We start from the raw sequence: 21149 nt of genomic DNA, 5'->3' as shown, positions 1-21149 counted from the left end.
CACAACGTCCTTGTTCCGGCCCACTGAACAACCATTCAGACCGGCATGCCAGCAGGAAATGGCAGCCACGTACATTTCAAGGTAGATGGAGACCTTCCCCGATCCAGTAATTCCTGCAGGAAGGTCAGTATGTCAGAGACCGAACACTGCACCGGATCCCGCCCTTTATCATGGCACCAGGTCACAAAGGCCGCCCACTTGTTAGCATAGACAGCTCGAGTGGATGGCGCCCATACATTAGCCATTGTAGGCCCTTCCGACCCAGTATATCTGGAGAAAGTGGCTCCCGGCCTTGCAGGGGTCAAAGCCAGAGCTGGAGCTGGTCCGGTTTGGGGTGCAACATCTGACCCCCCATCTGGGAAAGAAGATCCCTCCTGGAGGGGAGACGCATTGGAGAGCCCACGCTGAGCTCACGAAGGAGAGGAAACCAAGTCCTTGCTGGCCAGCAGGGGGTCACCAACAGAACCCTGTGCCCTTCCTGACAAATCCTCAGGAGAGTCTGGAAAAGTAGGCTGAACAGTGAAAAGGCTTGAAGGAGGTTCCGGAGCCAGTCGTGTGCCAGCGCATTGTGGCCCAGAGGACCGCTGTCGTCCAAGGAGTACCAAAGGGGACAGTGAAATGTGTCCTTCGAGGCAAATAGGTCCACGTCCGCCCTGCCGAAAGCCTTCCAGATGCACTCCACCACCTCTTGGTGAAGTGGGAGGTGGTGGAGTGCAGAAACGGTTTCACCGTTTCTGACAGGAAAAAAATCAGCCGACACGTTCTGTGGGCCGGGGATGTAGGCTGCCCTGAGGCTGGCCAAGCATGGGGCTGCCCAGGTCAGGAGCCGCTGAGTCAAGTAAAATAGTTTCCTGGACCTGGTCCCCCCCCCCCGGTGGTTTATGTGAAAAACCACAGAGGTGTTGTCTGACCTCACCAGCACATGCTTCCCCCGTAACCCCGGAAGAAAGCTAAGGAGAGCCAGAAACACAGCCTGCAATTCCAGGAAGTTGATGTGTTCCCGGCCCTGCCGCTGGGACCATGTCCCCTGTGCCATTTGACCCTGCCATGTTGCACCCCAGCCCGTGGAGGATGCATCCGTGAACACAACTTCTCGACGACACGGGAGGGAACCGAATGGGACCCCCTGTGAAGACACTGAGGGCCCACCCGAAGTCTCCTGTGATGATGAGTGTACCTTGTGGAGTCCAGATTCAAGCTGTTCAACCACATCTGGAGGGGCCGCAAGTACAGCAGCCCCAAGGGCACTACGGCAGATGCTGCCATAAGCATGCCCAGGAGTCGAAAATACCGCACAACAGGTGGTGCCATGCCGCGCCTGAATTCTGGGAGCATGCCCAATATACTGTTCACCTGCTGGGGCGACGGACATGCAGTCATTGAGATGGAATTCATTGCCATGCCCAGGAAGATGGTCCCCTGGGAGAGAGTCAAACTGCTCTTCTTCATGTTCACCTGCAAGCCCAAACGTTCCACATGATGGAGCACCAACCGAGTGTCCCGGATCGCCTGGTCCCGTGATGTGGCACAAATCAGCCAGTCGTCCAGGTACGGGAGGATCCTCAATCCTCGTCTCAGACTACTGAAACAGTTTCAGAAGTATTTAAACCAGTTTGAGATGCATTTAAACCAGTTTCAGTCGCATTTAAACCAGTTTCAGTTGTATTTATACCAGTTTCAGTCGCATTTAAACCAGTTTCAGTCGTATTTAAACCAGTTTCAGTCGTATTTATACCAGTTTCAGTCGCATTTAAACCAGTTTCAGTCGCATTTAAGCAGTTTCAGTCGTATTTAAACCAGTTTCAGTCACATTTAAGCAGTTTCAGTCGTATTTAAACCAGTTTGAGATGCATTTAAACCAGTTTCAGTCGCATTTAAACCAGTTTCAGTCGCATTTAAACCAGTTTCAGTCGTATTTAAACCAGTTTCAGTCGCATTTAAACCAGTTTGAGATGCATTTAAACCAGTTTCAGTCGTATTTAAACCAGTTTGAGATGCATTTAAACCAGTTTCAGTCGTATTTAAACCAGTTTCAGTCGTATTTAAACCAGTTTGAGATGCATTTAAACCAGTTTCAGTCGTATTTAAACCAGTTTCAGTCGTATTTAAACCAGTTTGAGATGCATTTAAACCAGTTTTCAGTCGTATTTAAACCAGTTTGAGATGCATTTAAACCAGTTTCAGTCGTATTTAAACCAGTTTGAGATGCATTTAAACCAGTTTCAGTCGTATTTAAACCAGTTTCAGTCGTATTTAAACCAGTTTGAGATGCATTTAAACCAGTTTCAGTCGTATTTAAACCAGTTTCAGTCGTATTTAAACCAGTTTGAGATGCATTAGTTTCAGTCGTATTTAAACCAGTTTCAGACGCATTTAAACCAGTTTCAGTCGTATTTATATCACGGAGCAGAAAAAGCATTTTAAATGTTCTCTAGTTTCCTCAGAAAACTTTAAATATTTTCCTGTTTGTGTGAATCAGAAGCTTAAAGGCGTCAAAGTGATGAATTTGCTCTTCATGTCAGACATGCAGCCATGTTGTAGTTTCCATCATAACAGCCGTTACATGCAGTAACATGTGCAGCAGCTGGATGATGAGGGAAGCTGCAGCACAGAGACGATGCTTCCTGTCATCCTCCTTCCTGCTGCAGCAAACGGCCACATGTGATGAGCTGAAGGTCAGGAGGAGCCGAGAGGTTCAGAGAACCAGAGGAAGCTCAGAACACGTCCAAGAGGAACCTCTGAGTCACATGACTGAACTGAACTGAGGAACAAGTGTGAAGCTAATATTAATAACTAACTGGTTGTTAACCAGAGAGTTTCAGCCCCAAGCTGAGAGTCTAATAATAACCTGTGATCTGCGTCAGTCTGACTGTTTTATTCTCGATGTCTGCAGAGGAACAAACTTCAGACAACAGGGCCTGAAAAATTAAAGATATTTTATTCATTGACAGGAGCTACAGTTTATACAGTCATCTGTCATTGCAGCTTGGCTGGTATAGAGATAGGGTCACTGTAACCCTAACCTTAAACTCTGACTGTGAAGTAACAAACAGAATCAGTGACAAACATCAGACCTGGTGGAGTCCAACCCTCAGCAGGAACCATCAGACTTACTGCCAGCAATGCAGATATTTATATAAGATATATTTTATTTAGTTATTCAAAAATGATTCTTTATTCTCTCTTTAGTTCTGACCTCAGTGCTGATCTGCACAACAACACAAGGTTGGTTCACTTTATATATATTTAAGTATATAAAGTATAAACTTTACACATTAAAACCTCACACACAAAAACACAAGAACATTTTGTTTCATGGTGAGACTTTTATTCAAAATAAAAAGCAGAAGATTTTCCTTCCAGCTGTTCATCTGACTGTGAGTCCCAGCAGATCCCAGTTCTTTGAAGGAGAATCAGTGACTCTGATCTGTGAGGATGAAAACAGATCAGCTGGATGGACAGTGAGGAGAAACACCAGCAGAGAGACCAGGAAGCCATGTGGAGATGGATGGGGAGAAAATGATGGTTCTACCTGTAACATCAGCTACTTGTTCACATCAGACACTGGTCTGTACTGGTGTGAGTCTGGATCCTCCAGCAGCAGCTGCAGCAGCAGCAGCAGCAGCTGCAGCATCCAGCTCTCTGTCTCTGGTAAGATCAGACTGTGGAGTTAGTGTTGCTGTGTGGAAATGGATGAAATGCTGTAGTTTGTCTCTGTGTTGAAAGGATCAGTGATCCTGCAGAGTCCTGTCCTCCCTGTGATGGAGGGAGATGACGTCACTCTGAGCTGCAGAGCAAGGAATCCAACCCACAACCTCCCAGCTGCTTTCTATAAAGATGGCTCCTTCATTGGTGATGGATCAGCAGGCAGCATGACCCTCCTCCATGTTTCCAGCTCTGATGAAGGCCTCTATAAATGTAGCATCAGCGGTTCTGGAGAGTCTCCATCCAGCAGGGTCTCTGTCAAAGGTCAGAGGTCAGCAGCTTCTCTGTCTGCATCATCAGGAGACAAGAAGTAAATGATTCTCTGGTTCATTTCAGGGAGAATCTCCTCCACTCCTCCTTCCTCCATCTCTCCTCCTCCTGGTTCATCTTTTCCCTCCATCATATCAGTTGCTGCCATTTTTATCTTCTTGGTTTTGCTCTCATTGATTCCTCTGGTTCTTCTGGTGAGACGATGTTTCTGCAGGAAACCTGAAGGTGAACTTTGAATATTGTTTTTTTCAATCATTTTAACAGACATGCAGTTTAATCTTTGTTTTGTTGTTGTTGCATGTTTTATTTTTCATTATTTTCAAAAACTGTTTATTTCAGCTGAAGATGGAAAAGATGGAGAAAAGGAAATTAGAGAACTGAAAACCTTCATTAACCAGCTGCAGCCAATCAGAAGCAGGAGAGGTAACAGGCTAACAGCTCAGTGGTTATTAATGCTAACAGCTAACAGCTCTGTGGTCGTCCAGCTTCCTGTTATTGTAGGAAACATGCAGGTCAAACTGGAGTTGCTCCTGGAGAACTGGGAGGTTTAAACTGGTTTCCAGTTGGAGCAGCAGACATAAGGAGGATCCAGCCTCCTGTCTGCAGTTTGACCAGGAAGCTGATAAAAGACTTCCTGCAGCTCAGAGTGGATCACTGAGTGGATCACTGTGTGGATCACTGAGTGGATCACTGTGTGGATCACTGAGTGGATCAGAGCTGCACTAACCTCACTGTTTGTGCTGCAGGAACCTCTACATGTGTCCTCTACTCAGCGCTGAGGACAGACGTCCATCAGGGACGGATCGTCTGCAGAGCCTCAGCGGCTTCGTCTCCAATCTGAGGAAATCTGGTCCAAATCACCAGCACAGAGATCTGGATCTGTTTTCCTGCTGCAGCAGCTCCAAGCCTTTAACATCTGGCCCACAGCATGATACCCACTGACCCGGTTCTGGTCCATCGCTCTGATCCTCTCAGACTTTCTCTGTCAGGAGGTCAAAGGTCACAGCATCTGACTGCAGGGTTTAGAAACAACCCATGAGTTTCTGAATTATTGTCCTGGACCAACATCCAGTCATCACGTGACTCCATGAACATGTGATTCATGCTGCCACCTGGTGACAGGAATCTGGTACTACAATCACAATATCTCAGCGTAAAACAGGAGCGTCCAAACTGTCCTAAACAAAGTCCGACTTTGGACACGGTTTACAAGAAAGACACTTGTTTTAATATCATCCTTCCATTTTCTAACAGCTTGTCCCAGTGGGGTCAGAGGTCAGGAGGTTCTGCTGCCTCTCCAACTCAGGTTCTGGGCGAGAGGCGGGGTCACCTGGACGGGTCACCTGGACGGGTCACCTGGACGGGTCACCTGGACGGGTCACCTGGACGGGTCACCTGGACGGGTCAGCTGGACGGGTCACCAGTCTGTCACACAACTGTTTTAATACCTGATCAGGTTTTAGAGAAATCTGATTCTATGAGTTACATTTGTGAAAAAGAAGAATCAAAAATAAAATTAATATTTACCGTAAAGACATTCTATATTTTGATGCAAAATAAAAGTAGCTCTATATTTTGCATCAAAATGTACAAAATAGAACCACAGTATATTCTTGCACAGTTATGGTTATGTATATATCTGCATAAAGTACAACATTTTAAATAATAAAATATGCACATTTTTCTTTTACTTCAAATATTGTATGCATGGATTATTTTTAGGATTATTTGTGATGTAGAAACATAAAGACAGTGAAGATAAAAATGAACCTGAGTTACTTTGGCAGAAATAAAAATCCTCTTCTGCACATTAAACATTAAATTATCCACATTTTTCTTGTGTTGTATTTATTTATCTAAAATAAAATAATAATAAAACTGTAATAAAGTGGTTTACATACAGTTCCAGGTATAGTTCTGAGTCGGCCAGTTTATTACAATGTGTCAGCTGAAAATCAGTATTGATGTGGTTGAATGTTCCCCCATATAAAGACATGATACCAACATGTTGTCTGTGTGATTCTTCCAAGCCAAGAATATCACAAAACCTGCTTCAGTGTGAAGAGCTTCATAAGCAAGGAGTCATAAAAACTTGATCCAGTTTCATTCACCAACATTCAGACGAAACTTTACAAAATCTCTGAGGCCAAACGTGAGTCCAGAGAAAACCAACATGGCCGACTGGGAAGAAGGTTGTTCAGGATGTAACCATGATGATGAGGGCTGGAAACAAGGCCTTTCCTTCGTGTTCTGCACAGTTCCTGGTTCAGATCCAATAGTTCTGGCAGGAACTGACTGAGTTCATGTCTCTGGTTGCTCTTCCTCAGGGTTCATGCTGCTCACACTCCCAAGAGTCGTGCTTTAAAATAAAACAAAGGTCTTAAAATGGTTGCTCCCAGTTCTTCTGCTACGGTCTTCTGATCCAGATTGTAGGAGTCAGTTCTGTTCTTCAGCTTTAAAGTGAAATGGTTCCTGCAACAGCTGGACTTCTGTGAGAGACGCCCACAAAGCCACTGGAACCAAGACAGAGCAGAGCGTCGCGCTACGTTCATGTGAACATGGCCACTAACAGACCAGACAGGTGGAAACAGGCCACGTTTTCACCAACACTGGTTTATTTGTGCTGAAATCTGGTTGAGACCAGTTTCAGTTAAAGTGAAGACGCTGAAACCAGCAGCCACAGAACCACAGAAACCAGCAGCAGCTGGTTTCTGTGGTTCAGACGAGATGAACAGGATGTGCTAACAGGAAACAGGCTGCAGGCCACTGAGCTGACTGGTGTCATGCAAAAAAACTCTTTCTAAGGACTGTTCAGGTAGAAGCACTCAATCAGGTTCATTCATGCATTCTGCACAATTATAAAAGCTCATAAGATAATCAAGCCGGTCTGGATTCAAGTCTAACCCAGCTCACTAAGCTCTGCCAGGCAGAGACAACATGGAAGTTTTCATACAATGATTAGAAAGGAAAGCAAGAGGCAAGAAGGTCTGGTCCTTATGCAGCTGTGGAAAACAACCTTCCTCAGTAACCCTCTCCATTTTCCGGGTTTGGGACCGGCATTAGCAATGTTTGGTCTTGTGTCCGTCTAATGGCTGGGTTACACTGATGTAAGCAGGGCAAAGCAGAAGAACAAGATCTGCTGATGTTTACAGCTGCTAGTCAGGCCTGAAGAGTCTCTACAGTTTCATCCTGGGGAGGAGAAACATTTCTCTTCTTCCAGACAAACCCAACCAGAGGAGCCAGAACAGCAACCACAGCAACCACCTTCAGAACCGGTCCAATGTGTCCTCCACCTGCAGAACAGAACCAGGAGTTAGTCTGATCCCACTGAAGATCATCATCAGTTGATCTGAGATCCAGAACCAGAACCTGCTGGTTCTGATCCAGAGACAAACACTCACCTGGAGGAGCAGCAGGAGGAGCAGCAGGAGCAGCAGCAGGAGGAGCAGCAGGAGCTACATGAAGGTAGACAGTGTTGAATGGCTGCATGTCTCTCTTATTGCTTTTTGTTTCTCCCTGAACATAACACTCATATGTTCCTCTGTCCTCAAGTTTCACGTTCCTCAGCTTCAAAGACACGTTTCCTTTCTCCATGTCCACCAGATCAACTCGACCCTTGAACCTTTGTTCTGGGATTTCCAGATCTGGGTTGTTAAACATTAGAACATATTCCATCTCTGTCCCAGGTCTGCTCCACTCCACAACTTCTAAAGGCCTGTAGTCGTTGGCTTCACATGGCAGAGTGACATTGTCTCCAACTGTAACATTGATGTTCACACCTGCAGGAGAGAAAACAGCACAGAGAGGATTAATGGAAATGAACCTTCTGAATTAAACTGTAGAGAAGAGACAGTCTCTACAGAACTGACCTCTGACCTCTGACCTCCCATTCATCAGCAAAGTTCTTGAAAAAACTGTAAAGAATTAAATAGTTTCCTCATGATGACCAACTGCTTTCACTCTTTCCAGTCTGGTTTTCATGCTCACCACAGCACGGAGACTGGCCTAGTCAAAGTATTCAATGATATCCATATAAATACGGACTGTGGACCACAGTGCTGGTTCTGGTTCTGTTGGACCTCAGTGCAGCTTTTGACATATTACTGAATGGACTGGAGAGTTGGGTCGGACTCTCCGGTTCGGTGCTCGACTGGTTTGAATCTAGAACAGGGATTACTTTGTTTCAATTGGAAACTTCTCATCAAAGAGGTCAAAGGTCACATGTGGGGAACCCCAAGGTTCAATCCTAGGACCCCTCTTATTTAATATTTATATTCTCCCACTAGCTCAGGTTATAACAGGAAATAATATTAGCTACCATAACTATACAGATGACACACAGTTCTACATTATGATGTAGAGATAGAGATGTAGAGTTATAGATCTAGAGCTATAGATCTAGAGTCAATGTACAGCTTCAGTTATTACAACTAAAAACTAGCGATCAGCCTGAAACCTGGGAGTAGTGATGACCTCTGACCTGAACCTTGCGAGCCACATAAAGACAATTACAAAGTCAGCCTTCTATCACCTGAAGAACATCTCCAGGATTAGAGGACTAATGTCTCAGCCAGATCTAGAGAAACTCATCCATGCGTTTATCTTTAGTTGCTTTGATTATTGTAACAGCGTCTTCACAGGCCTGTCCAACAAATCAATCCTCCAGCTGCAGCTGATCCAGAAGCTGCTGCTCCTGTTCTCACTAGAACCAGGAAGATAGAGACATAACAGCAGTTTTAAAGTCCCTCCACTGGCTCCCTGTAGCTCAAAGAATAGATTTTAAAATCCTGTTGTTAGTTTATAAATCACTGAACGGTTTAGCACCACAATACATCAAAGATCTGCTGTTGTTGTATCAACCTTCCAGACTCTCAGGTTCTGGTTCTGGTTCTGATCTGCATCCAGAACCAGAACCAAGAGAGGAGAAGCAGCTTTCAGCATCTATGCACCAAACATCTGGAACAAACTTCCAGAAAACTGTAAAACAGCAGAAACCCTGACTTCCTTTAAATCTAAACTAAAAACCAGCTGATTAGAGTTTTAATATGTAACAATGTTTTGTTTATTATATGACTTTGTGTTTATGATGTAAAGCACTTTGAAATGTCTTGCTGCTGAAATGAGCTATACAAATAAAATGTGATTTGATTTGATTTGATTCTGGACATTAAGAGTGGTTGATCCTACTTGAAAAAAACTAATAGATCTTTTGTGGTTTCATGCTGTGAAGGTCAATCACATTACAGTCCTTATGATACCAGAATCTTTCAGAAACAGAAACACATCTTAGAACCTCGACTCTGATCTGGATCATCAGAAGAAATCCAGATTGTAATGTATTTCTGCTAACCTGCAATCAACCAGTAAATATTAGAACATTCCCATGTTGTGATTTTCAGATTCAACAGAACTTTGGAGCTGATGTTTTGATTATTTATCCCAGAAGAGGTAAATAATAAAAACAGTAGCAGAGGCTTTAGAAGAGGAGAGGAGCTCAGCATAACAGATACTGGATGGATGGATGTAGTAAAGATGAATGTGCTTCATCTGTACAGTAGAATCATTTCACACTCATTTTCAGTTAATGGGACACACGACTTGGAAGTTATTGAAGAACTCATATTATTTAATATTCAAATTATTTATCAACCGGTTTCCTTAGTGCGGCCTGTCATTCAGTAGTGCAACAGTAAAACATAAAGTCTGAAGAAAAGCAGGTAGTGTGTGAGACAAAGAAACATTTATATTTAGAACCAAAAAAACAAAGTAACTAGAACCTCAGCTTACTGCTAAAGGTCCAAAACAAACACAAATAATAATAAATGAAGTATTAATTCTTAGGTTGCTGCTGCTTCTCCAGCTGCCTTCCAGGTGAGAGGCGGCTCACCTGGACAGGTGTCCAGTCTGTCACTTAAACCTTCAACAGAGGATAATGCGCCTCGTGTGACAGAATGAATTATTATCAGTTTTTCTGTTGTTCCGCTAATGGCTAAAGCTACGCGTCATAATGCTCACGATGTGCTTGCAGGGAAAAATGACAGACTGATAATAAATATGTTTAATAATAAACATAATCGCTGCTTGCTCTGTCAATGATGTTTTTATCAAAGATGTTAATGTTTCTAATCAGAAGAAAACAAATGTCTTGAAGTAGAGAACTGACCAATAGCAGGGCCAAAGCCGACAGCAACCAGGAAGAGACACACAACCTTTAACTGTGCGCCTCTTCTGAAGCGCAGAGAGGTTCGGTGGCTTGAGTCCATGTTACTCCTGACACTGTGGCGTCTGTCGTGTTCCGCACACTGAGCGGCACACCTGGCTGTAAACAGGAAATGGCGAAACAGAACACAATTCGGTTCCCCTGTGAAAATCTGTTCCCTCTGTGTCGGGAACGCGCATTACAGCCAGACAGGCGAAAGAGGAACCTATACGTGAAGCTGACACCCCACCTACGTCATCAAATCCAGCTGATAGTCTGATTGGTCAGTGCTCCGTTAGTGCAGGTTTGTGCCGTTAAAATATTCGTTTGTGCAGCTTTCGTTGTTGAGATATTAAAAGTTATCATATTTTCAGATTATGTCCCCTCCCCCACCCCGTTTCTTGCTCCAACAAAAAAAATGAAATAGGCTAGTTCGTTATGCAAATGAGAATTTGAGATGACCCCATTATTGTTATTCTTACTATTTTCTAAATATACCAACAAAATCTTATTTCACTTTATTTGGTATCAGAGTGTAATATTCACTGAGCACATTCACCTAATTAGGGGACAATTAATTTCACCTGCTGCATGCTGTCCTCCCTGTTTCATTTCTTCATCAGTTGTCTTCCAGCAAATTCCTGTCTGTGGGTAAGTTTTGTTTTTGTGTCGTTTTTATGCAATTGAGGTTATTAATTATTATAGAAAAGGTACTTTCTATAATGCCAAGAAGTCATGGCATAATCAATACAGTTAGAAGAAAAAAATCTCTGGTAATTTATTATTTTTTTTGTGATGCATGAACTTCCATACATGTGTGTTATGGTTTGCTATTCATCCACCCAAATATCTTCTTTGTGAGGCAATTGAGAAGTAATGAACCATGGAAGTGACTGGTTTTAAAATGCAATATAAGTTGACAGTCAAATAAGAAACGGTGTTGATTTGAACAATGAACTTTAACAATTGAAACAACAACAACAAACATTGACAATTGGAAATTAATTTCTCCTCTTTGAATACAAAACTCCTGTCTTTTGAGATTTATGCAGAAAGAAATATGAAAACATGAAACTCATCAAAATATCAAATCCTTTTCCACATAAGAACTTGCAAAAAGAAAAAAGAAAAAATCTAATCAGGGGTATGTAAACATGGTATGTTGCTCTCTTCAAACTTTCTCCCCAACTTTTTTCTATCACAGATCTGCTGTGTATAGCACTGCATGTGGAAGTATTTTGTTTGTTTCAGACACTGTCTTCATGATATTGGCAAGGTCATCATAAAGCTCCCACACAGATGGAGCTCTCCGGCAGCAGGCAGTGTAATGTCCAAGGCCATCTTTGGTCAAGCTTCCCTGAAAGCAACGATTCCTCTCAAAGTTAGTGTTTTTTCTTGGAGAACCATAGTGGAGGGAAATTCACTTAACGCAAATTCTGTTGGGTTTGAAAGGTCAGTGTCAACCTGTAACGGATTGTAAAATGAAATGTCTAAATTATTTGTAGTTTATTTAAATTAAACAATTTAAATGAATTTCTAATTTAAGACTGTTGCAGATTGTTTATGTATGTTTGTCTGTTTTGGTTTGCATTGTTGGTGATTTGTTTGGTTTAATGGTATTTTGTAATGTTTGGGATTTTTTTTGTTTAATACGTACCTCACGGGCTGCCGTAGAGAAAGAGGGCAGGGCCTATAAAACTGGGGAATTGCAGTGAACCAAATGAACTGTCAAACGTTGGACTAAGAAATGGCGTTCCCCAGTAAAGGCAGCGAGGTACGTTTTTGTTTGTTGTTGTATTGTTGATTTGTGTTGTATTTTAATATTTGTATTTGTTTAGTTTTCACGGTGATGGTGATGATGATGGTGATGATGATGGAGGTTTTGAAGTCAAGTGACCTGACGATGATCCAGCAAAATCATCAAAGGAGAAATAAAGCCAATATCACCTGTCGAGACCGACTGTTTTTTAATTCAAGTACTGGGGATCAACTACAGTGAAAACTCGAGGTCTCCGTGTGTCGCCTTCCAATGACGGTGAGACGTTTGGTACGGACATCGCCGAAGTTTGTCGCTCCTCGGAATCAACGCTACAATGAGGAACTGTCTTCGCGCTGGATCCAAGTTTGTATCAGAAACTGAATCTGACAGATGACCACTGGAGCGGTGAGACATTGACTGATCAATCAACGCGGAAATAACGGCACCTGCTCGATATTTATGAACTGAGTTTAGACCGCTATTGGGTCAAATGAAATTCTGAATTATTTACAAGGTAGTAGCATATGTAAGAAAAAATTATAAAAAAAAAAAAAAAAAACAATGGTGTTTTGTAATTAAATGTTAAGTTTGAATGTGGGTTTAATTTCACTGTAAGGTCTTAGAGTTAAGATGTCACTGCCAAATGAAATGGATCTTTCTGCTGAAGATGTGAAAACTGAAGAAAAGCCAAAGGGACAAGAGTTGGTTTCAGGTCCTCGCACAAGAAAGTTGACTGAAAAGGGAGAGCAGTACAGAGAAGAAGAGTCTGCAAAACAGATAAAGGCATTTCTTAAGTCTTATGCATCCTGGAAACAAACTGCAAGAGAAGCAAGGAAGAAACTAAAGGGTTTCTGCTCTGAGGAGAATCTGGATGAAATAAATAAGCAAGTCCAGAACAGTCTTGATAAAGTGAAACAGAATTATGAGTTTCTTCAACGTAATTTTTTAAATACTCCAGATATTGTGCAGAAACTAGATGCCTGTACTATATTAACAAATGAGATTTATGATCTTGTGTGTAAGCGTTTAGAAAGGGGTATGTTGAGGAAAACTTTAATCAAGAAGTTGAAAAGGAAAGAGTGAGAGAAGTCTTAAATAGAGATGAATATCAATCTGTTTTTGGAGAAGCGTCTATTGAAAGTTCTCCCTGCAGTTCATCAATTACTAGCTCCAAGGTTTCTCAGGGGCGTGTAATGGCAGAAGCTGATCTTGCAGCCAAAAGGGTTCAAGTTAGATCAATGTTGGAGATTGAAGCTCAGCATGCTAAAGTCAGTAAACTTGAATGTGACTGGAAATGTCATGAGTCCCAGATTATGGCAGAAATGAAGCAGAAGGAAGATGAAGTGCTACAGCAGCTTGATGAAGAGAAGAGCAAGTTAAAGGTAATGCAAACAGACATGGAAGTTAAGATGGCTGCAGCTCGGGTTGATGTTTACAGCAGACTTGAAGATGGTGTTGAAAAGGGAAATCTTGATTTTAAGTCTGAGGTTAAATCAGAGCAAACACTGAAACACCCAAGTCATAAAGCTGCAAAGGTTGCATCAATTCTACCACCTCATGTTGGTGCTGAGATTCCTGCAGTGAACTTGGCTGAAGCCTTAACGAGCTCATTGAGTTTAAGTCGCCTTCCTGTTCCTGAACCTGCTATATTCTCTGGTGACCCTTTGAAATTTGTGGACTTTAAGATATCATTCACAACTTTAATTGATTCAAAATCCATCTCTGCTGGGGAAAAAATGTTGTATCTGAAAGGTTATCTTTCAGGAGAAGCCCGAAAGGCTGTAGAAGGTTTCTTTTACAGAAGCTCTGAGGACGCATATGAAGGTGCTTGGTCAGTTTTACAAGATAGGTATGGAAACCCATTTGTCATCCAGAAAGCATTTAGGGATAAACTTATGTCATGGCCAAAGATTGCACCAAACGATCCATTGTCTCTCAGAGATTTTGCTGACTTTTTGAAAGGTTGTGAAGAGGCTATGCCTCAAGTAAAGGGACTGTCCATCTTAAATGACTGTGAAGAAAATCATAAGATGTCGAAGAAGTTACCAGACTGGGTTGTACGTAAATGGAGTAGAGTTGTTGTTGAAGTACTTGATGCATGTGGAAAATATCCATCCTTTGAATGTTTTTCTAGATTTATACAAAAGGAAGCACGTATAGTATGCAACCCTGTTGCTTCTCCATTTTTGTTAAAGTCTAGAACTTCTTCAAATGACCTTTCCAGGAAAGCAAAGGTTCTTAACACCAGTACGGAGTTTAAGAAACAAGAAAGTGTTCATGGTTTAAAATCTAAACTGCCTTGCTTGGTTTGTGCAGACATGTCACACAGTGTTGCTAAATGTCCTAAATTTGCAGTTAAATCAATGGAAGACAAAAGATCATTTATATCAGAACCATCTTTGTTTTGGATGTTTAAGGAAAGGTCATTTATTGAAAGATTGTAAAACGCGGCATGTTTGTGGGGAGTGTAGACGGCATCATCCTACTTGTTTGCACAAGGAGAGAGTCAGATCTCATGATGTTGCTCAGCAGTGCTCCATAACTCCAGAAGAAACACCTCAGGTTTCTCATAGTGTTTTTCTCATGCACTCATCCGAAACATTTCTGCTACATCAAGTATTGTTCCAGTTTTCCTGTCCTCTGTGAAGGATCCTGGGAAGGAAATACTTACATATGCACTCCTTGATACTCAGAGTGACTCCTCCTTTGTTTTAGAAGATCTTGTGAGAAACTTGATTGTTGAAACCAAACCAGTACAGTTAAAACTTAGTACCATGGTTTCTGTTGATACACCCATTTCAAGTCAAAATGTGTATGGCTTGCAGGTTCGGAGTTTTTTCTCTGATACTTGTATACAGTTGCGGCAAGCATATACACGTGACTTTATTCCTGTTGATACATCTTGCATACCAAGTAGAAGTACAGCATTACAGTGGCCTCACCTTAAACATCTAGCTGGAGAAATGCCTGCTTTGCAAAATTGTGAAGTAGGTTTACTTATTGGTTTTGACTGTCCTTCTGCTTTGGCTCCCTTGGAAGTTGTTGTTGGTGGGGAAAATGAACCTTTTGCTCAGAAGACTGCTCTTGGTTGGAGTATTATTGGGGCAATTAATCCACATTTAGATCGGCAAGGAAACCAAAGATATGTACACAGAGTGATGGTGAAAGAAATGCCCACTCCATTAACTTCTGATGTTTTAAGAGCTTTGGAGTTGGATTTTAATGAAAGGGGTTCAGAAGGAAAATGTGTTTCCCAAGATGACATTCGGTTCATACGACTTCTGAGCGAAAACATTATACAAAAAGATGATGGCCATTTGGAGATGCCCCTTCCATTTAAAACATCCTGCCTTCCTATGTTGCCAAACAATAAGACACTGGCTACCGTTCGTTTACAACATCTGAGGAGAAGGTTAAAGAGAAATGATCAGTTCTACAATCATTATAAAACATTTATGGAGTCTATCATTAACTGTGGAGATGCTGAACTAGTTTCTGAGGAAAATGCCAATGATGGTTGTGTGTGGTACTTGCCTCATCATGGGGTGTATCATTCAAAGAAACCACATAAGTTAAGGGTAGTGTTTGACTGCTCAGCTAAATTTCGTGGCATCTCTTTGAATGATACTTTGTTGACTGGTCCAGATTTGATCAACTCTTTAACTGGAATCCTCCTGCGTTTCAGAAAAGAAGCTGTGGCTATTACTTGTGACATTGAAAGGATGTTCCACCAGTTTTATGTTACGTCTAACCATCGCTGTTACCTGAGGTTTTTATGGTGGGAGCAAGGAGATTTGGATGGTCTAATAAGTGTTCCTACAGAAGACACTGGAACGTTTCACTAAGTTTTCATCTTGGTCAAAATTGATTAAAGTTGTTGCCAGAATCAAAAGACTTGGATGCCACAACAAATGCTATTCAAACGTGGTGAGTGTTAAAGAACGGGAAGATGCTGTTAAATCAGTGGTGAAACTTGTACAAGAACAGGCTTTTGGCTCCGAGATGAGGTTGTTAAAAGGGGAGACATCCTTCCCCGTTCTAGCCTTTGTTCAATTTGAATCCTATTGTAAAAGATGGACTGCTGCGAGTTGGTGGACGATTAAAACATTCACCTCTTAGTGAAGATTTTGGATATCCACTGATTTTGCCAAAACACAGCCATGTTACTCATCTTATTTTGTCTTACTGTCACAATCAAGTAAGTCATCAAGGCAGAGGTCAAACTCAAATGCAGGTCCGGCTTAATGGGTTTTGGATTATTGGCTGCAGCAGGTTGGTGGCTCAGATGATTCATAAATGTGTGCAGTGCAGGAAGATCAGACGTCCAGGAAGAACAACTTATGGCTGAGCTTCCAAAAGAACGCTTGGAAGCATCTGCACCATTTACCTATTGTGGAATGGACTGTTTTGGTCCTTTTATTGTTAAAAGAAATCGTAAGGAATACAAAAGTTATGGGTTGTTGTGCACCTGCCTTTATTCAAGAGCTGTTCACATTGAAATGTTGGAGGATTTGTCCACAGATTCTTTTATTAATGGCCTGCGCTGTTTCATTAGTTTGAGAGGAGCCGTTCGCCAGATATATTGTGATCAAGGAAGAAATTTTATAGGAGCCCAAAATGAGTTTAAACAATGTGGTCCTAAACATTTGGAGTCTTTCCTGGCAGAAAATCAATGTGAGTTCATTTTTTAATGCACCATCAGCAAGTCATGCTGGTGGTGTTTGGGAGCGTCAGATACGAACCATTCGAAATGTATTAGCTTTTACTCTATCACAAAACTTGGGAAAACTTGATGATGCTTCATTAAGAACTTTCTTTTATGAAGCCATGGCCATAATTAATAGTCGTCCTTTAACACTGAAGGGAATGAACGACCCTGGTTCTCTTGAACCTTTAAACTCCTAACCATCTGCTTCAGATGAAGTCTGAGTCTGCCTTGCCTCCTGTAGGAAAATTTGTGAGGGAGGATATCTATTCCTCAAAACGTTGCGCGCCGTGTGCAGTTTCTGGTTGAGCAGTTTTGGAGTCGGTGGAAGAGAGAATACCTCCAGAATATTTCCATTAGACAAAAATGGCATGTAGTTCGGCGCAATTTAAAAATAAATGATATTGTAATAGTAAAAGAGGATTTTCCCAAGAAATAGGTGGCAGTTGGGTCGTGTTGTTGAAACAATTGTTGATAGCGATGGCTTGGTTCGAAAAGTAAAATTGAGGACAGGAGAACAAAGATCAGGTAGGGATATTATTTCTAAGAGTTCAGTAATAGAAAGACCGGTGCAAAAAATTGGTGGTGTTATTAGAAAATGATTTGTAAACTTAATGTACACAGACGAGCATGTTTTTAAACAATCTGCATGATTTAAAAAAAAAAAAAAAAAAAAAAAAAAAAAAACCTTTTAAATAATGCATAATTTTAGTAATGGTTCATGCATTATTGGTGGGAGTGTAACGGATTGTAAAATGAAATGTCTAAATTATTTGTAGTTTATTTAAATTAAACAATTTAAATGAATTTCTAATTTAAGACTGTTGCAGATTGTTTATGTATGTTTGTCTGTTTTGGTTTGCATTGTTGGTGATTTGTTTGGTTTAATGGTATTTTGTAATGTTTTGGGATTTTTTTTGTTTAATACGTACCTCACGGGCTGCCGTAGAGAAAGAGGGCAGGGCCTATAAAACTGGGGAATTGCAGTGAACCAAATGAACTGTCAAACGTTGGACTAAGAAATGGCGTTCCCCAGTAAAGGCAGCGAGGTACGTTTTTGTTTGTTGTTGTATTGTTGATTTGTGTTGTATTTTAATATTTGTATTTGTTTAGTTTTCACGGTGATGGTGATGATGATGGTGATGATGATGGAGGTTTTGAAGTCAAGTGACCTGACGATGATCCAGCAAAATCATCAAAGGAGAAATAAAGCCAATATCACCTGTCGAGACCGACTGTTTTTTAATTCAAGTACTGGGGATCAGCTACACAACCCATAGTATTCCTCCAAAGCTGTAGGTGTGAGTAACAGTTCCTGCACAGAGAACGTTTCCTGAGTTCCTGGCTCCTGTTTTGAATTCAGATGGGCATTCTGATTCATTCTGCAGTGGTCGGAGACAGGGAGACTGTGGAAGGAGGAGTCCTTTTTCTACTGAAGTGCCAAGCTGAGCCATGCCAGAATTCTTCAGGACAGAAATGTCTGGTAAAACAAATGGTACTTCCCTCGTCATTCCTTTGTTTAGGTGGCAGTATTGTGAAGAGCAGAGTTTTGAGAGGTAAACGCTTGATACATTTCTCATTGTCTTCCCAATAATAGTGGAAATATTGCACTGTGCATCGATTTGGTGGGTGCCAGACCTCAACTGTGTTTTTGCAAACATTGAACTAAGCAGATCTGCCCTCTGCAAGTATTTCTTCGGGGTCACACCATCTGTAGCTATGGATTTCACCAGCTGCAGCAGTGGGTTATCACTGTCATTCATGACAAGATTTTGAAATGCAGAGCTGTCACAGAAAGTACAGCATAAGCATTGACAAAAGGCATCAAAGGAGCAGGTGTTTAACACAGAGAGTGACAATATCCCAACTTTAACAGGCTGATGCATGTTTCCATTTTTCAATAGTCCCACTTTCACTCTTTTGGCCCCAGATGCTTAATCTGCATGGAGCCATTCAGTGCAGGAACTCAGGTATGAAGACCTATTCCTCTTTTTGAGTGGAAGAAGTTGTCCTCTCCAGTTTTCATCTGCGGTGGAAAGGTTTCTGGTGGCTTCCGATTCCATTACATCACTGGAATCCATGTTTCTGCTGCCTTCAGCATTGTGGGTAATTATGGATGCAGGGCTAGCTTCTGTAACTTCTGCTGATGCAACTTGTCCCTCCTCCTGTTGTGCTTTTTCAGAGCAAATCCGCATATTTCCTTCGATGAAGGAAAGATGCCTAGAAATGAAGCGGTCGACTCGAATGGGTAAGTTATCATGTTTGAAGAGGCCATGTTTTACATTTTTGAATTCTGCTTCAACATTGGCTGAGCTTGCTGTGAGGCTGGTACTTTTGAAGAGGGGAACCATTATTCCTGTCCACAGTGGTAAGTAACTTGCAAGTCTTATAATGTGTGGCACAATCTCAGGGAGGAAATGGATGTTATCCCTATCCCCATTAGCTGCAGAATGTCCTGCTCTCCTCACAAATGTTTGACACCCAGTCTCGTAGGTCAGTCTGGAAGTCATCACATGGATCGACTTGATGCACTTCCTGTGCATCTTCTTCTGGAATGATGATGGAGTCTTCTGCAATCTGTGCTTTCAGGTATTTTTTGCACCTCTCTGACTCAAGAGGGGTTCCAGAGCTATCATCACCTTCTGCCTCACTGAGAGCCACAACAGTGATGGCATGTATTAGCTGCTTTGCATGGTCCAAGCTTTGTGCTTGAAGAAGCTTTGCTATTCCTCTGCCAAAGAAGTCTTTGACACGGTGTGACTTCTTTTTCAGGCAGTCCCACTGGCATACCATCTTTATGCAGTGGGCAACATCAACCCTGATGTAACAGGGAGGAAGTTTTGCAGACTGGTTCCCACGTGGCACACGGAAGCACTCATCAATGTCTGACTTCAGGTCAGAAAGAGGAGTGAAGGCCTTCACCAGAGCACCTAGAATAGCCAGGGAAAAGTCACTCACAGCTTCTTTTGGTACAGCTGCACCTGAACGAAGCCAGTCTGTCAGCCATGTTGCAATTGCATTAATGTCATGTCTTTCTGATAGCATTTGTACCAATGCTATCAGACAACTGAGCAGTTGTCTCCCTTCAGAACACCTTGATATAAGAAGATGTGGCCAGATTTACCATTTGGTCGTGTGAGTTTTCTGACGACTGAACCAGTTGCATCAAAGCAAACTACTGAGGGACATTTTTTGGTCAGTGCCTTATAAACATGTATCTGGGTTTGACTCCAATAGTGACAAAAGAATTTATCCAGACCAATATCTCTTATACTGCCACTGTTGGGTGTGCTATATTTTAATAACTGCAAAGATAGAATGGGGTCTTTGTCGCCTAATTCCAAGTCTTTTCTCTCTTGCTTGGCTTTTCGTAAGGTTGCCAGGTTTGGAAGGTGGCTTGGTTCGGGATCTCCAAAAGCCATCAACTCTGATGCCTTTGCTGACCTCCGTCCAGCTGGCTCCATCCTACCCTCACACAGCTCTTTTGAAATTTGTGCACGAAGGGTTCCTGACATGAATCTTTTGGACTGGCCAGTGTGCAGGGAGATGTCAGCACCTTCGATGGAACACTGGAGCACCATTGGGCTGTTGACCGCTGGCTTGCTGTCGCATGTCATTGTAACATGGCCTTGACACTCTTTACAGAAGCCTTTGATGTCGATGTACTTATTAGTGACAGTTGGATAAACTTTTGCTCTTTGGAATACAAAAGTACATGTGTGTTTGAATTTTTTCCACACCAGATCATTAATGACATGAGTCCAAGTGCCAGGTTTTAAAACAGTGTAGTTCCTTTTGCCAGATGTTGAAAACTTGTTGTTGTATTCAACAGTTTCAGGTATAAATTGAACCCATTCTTTAAATGGAACTTAAATCTGAAAGTTGTCCAGAAGAAGTGGTGCCAGAGTCAAACTCTGTGTCCACAGGGCTTTAGTGTCACTTTCTTGAGCATTTATTTCTAATGTTGCCCAGATGTTGTGTCTGTTCATTTTTACAATAGTGTATAGGGCTTTTGCTGACATCTTATTTTCCAACTGCTGACTTAGCTCTGTCCAGACAGGAGCAGCTGGAGTGGCTATATTGCCGTTTTCTAGGATAGCCTCTTTTGCCTTGCAGAGAAATGCAAAAAGAGACTCTCTGTCTACGGCTGGCTGTCAAGGCATCTAGTTAGAAAACAAAAAGACTTTGATTAGTATTGCTCAAAGTAATAATTCTGGCCTAAATAATTTTTAAAAAGCCACAAAACATTGATATTTTAGCATTGTAAATTACAAAACTCTTAAACTAAAAAAACTTATGTTGGCTTCCCCAATTTCATTTCTACTATTTAACTATATTTCTACTAATTAACTAATATATATATATATATATAATATATATATATATATATATATATATATATATATATATACATTCAAGAATGCATTGCTACGACTCTTGAATTGGCAATTTAAGTACTTGTTAAATTTTAATTTCCCTTTGGAATAAATTATATTTTATTTGAGTTCAGA

General features: G+C 41.6%; 1 protein-coding gene and 1 long non-coding RNA gene across 2 annotated transcripts; one reads left to right on the top strand and one right to left on the bottom strand.

The window, feature by feature from the left end:
* Positions 1–5890: 5890 nt before the first annotated feature.
* On the bottom strand, positions 5891–10380 carry LOC129376700 (sodium channel subunit beta-2-like). The gene is made up of 3 exons (XM_055056291.1): positions 10139–10380; positions 7377–7754; positions 5891–7268 (listed from the first exon to the last, which is right to left on the bottom strand). The coding sequence occupies exons 1-3, from the start codon at positions 10236–10238 to the stop codon at positions 7135–7137; spliced, it is 612 nt and encodes a 203-aa protein (XP_054912266.1). The 5' UTR covers positions 10239–10380; the 3' UTR covers positions 5891–7134.
* Positions 10381–11814: 1434 nt separating this feature from the next.
* Positions 11815–12126, top strand: LOC129376710 (uncharacterized). Its single transcript, XR_008607802.1, has 2 exons — positions 11815–11948; positions 12013–12126. It is a non-coding gene; the product is annotated as an uncharacterized LOC129376710 (long non-coding RNA).
* The last annotated feature ends 9023 nt before the right edge of the window (positions 12127–21149 follow it).

Source organism: Poeciliopsis prolifica, unplaced genomic scaffold (genome assembly GCF_027474105.1).
Source record: "Poeciliopsis prolifica strain line A6 unplaced genomic scaffold, Auburn_PproV2 SCAFFOLD044, whole genome shotgun sequence".
NCBI lineage: Eukaryota > Metazoa > Chordata > Actinopteri > Cyprinodontiformes > Poeciliidae > Poeciliopsis > Poeciliopsis prolifica.
This window is presented reverse-complemented; position numbering and strand designations above follow the sequence as displayed.

Coding starts and splice junctions, on each gene's coding strand:
- LOC129376700 (XM_055056291.1), bottom strand. CDS start 10,238: ATGGACTCAAGCCACCGAACCTCTCTGCGCTTCAGAAGAGGCGCACAG. Junction 7,755..10,138: donor CGGCTTTGGCCCTGCTATTG/GTCAGTTCTCTA, acceptor TCTCTCCTGCAG/GTGTGAACATCAATGTTACA. Junction 7,269..7,376: donor TCCTCCTGCTGCTCCTCCAG/GTGAGTGTTTGT, acceptor TCTGTTCTGCAG/GTGGAGGACACATTGGACCG.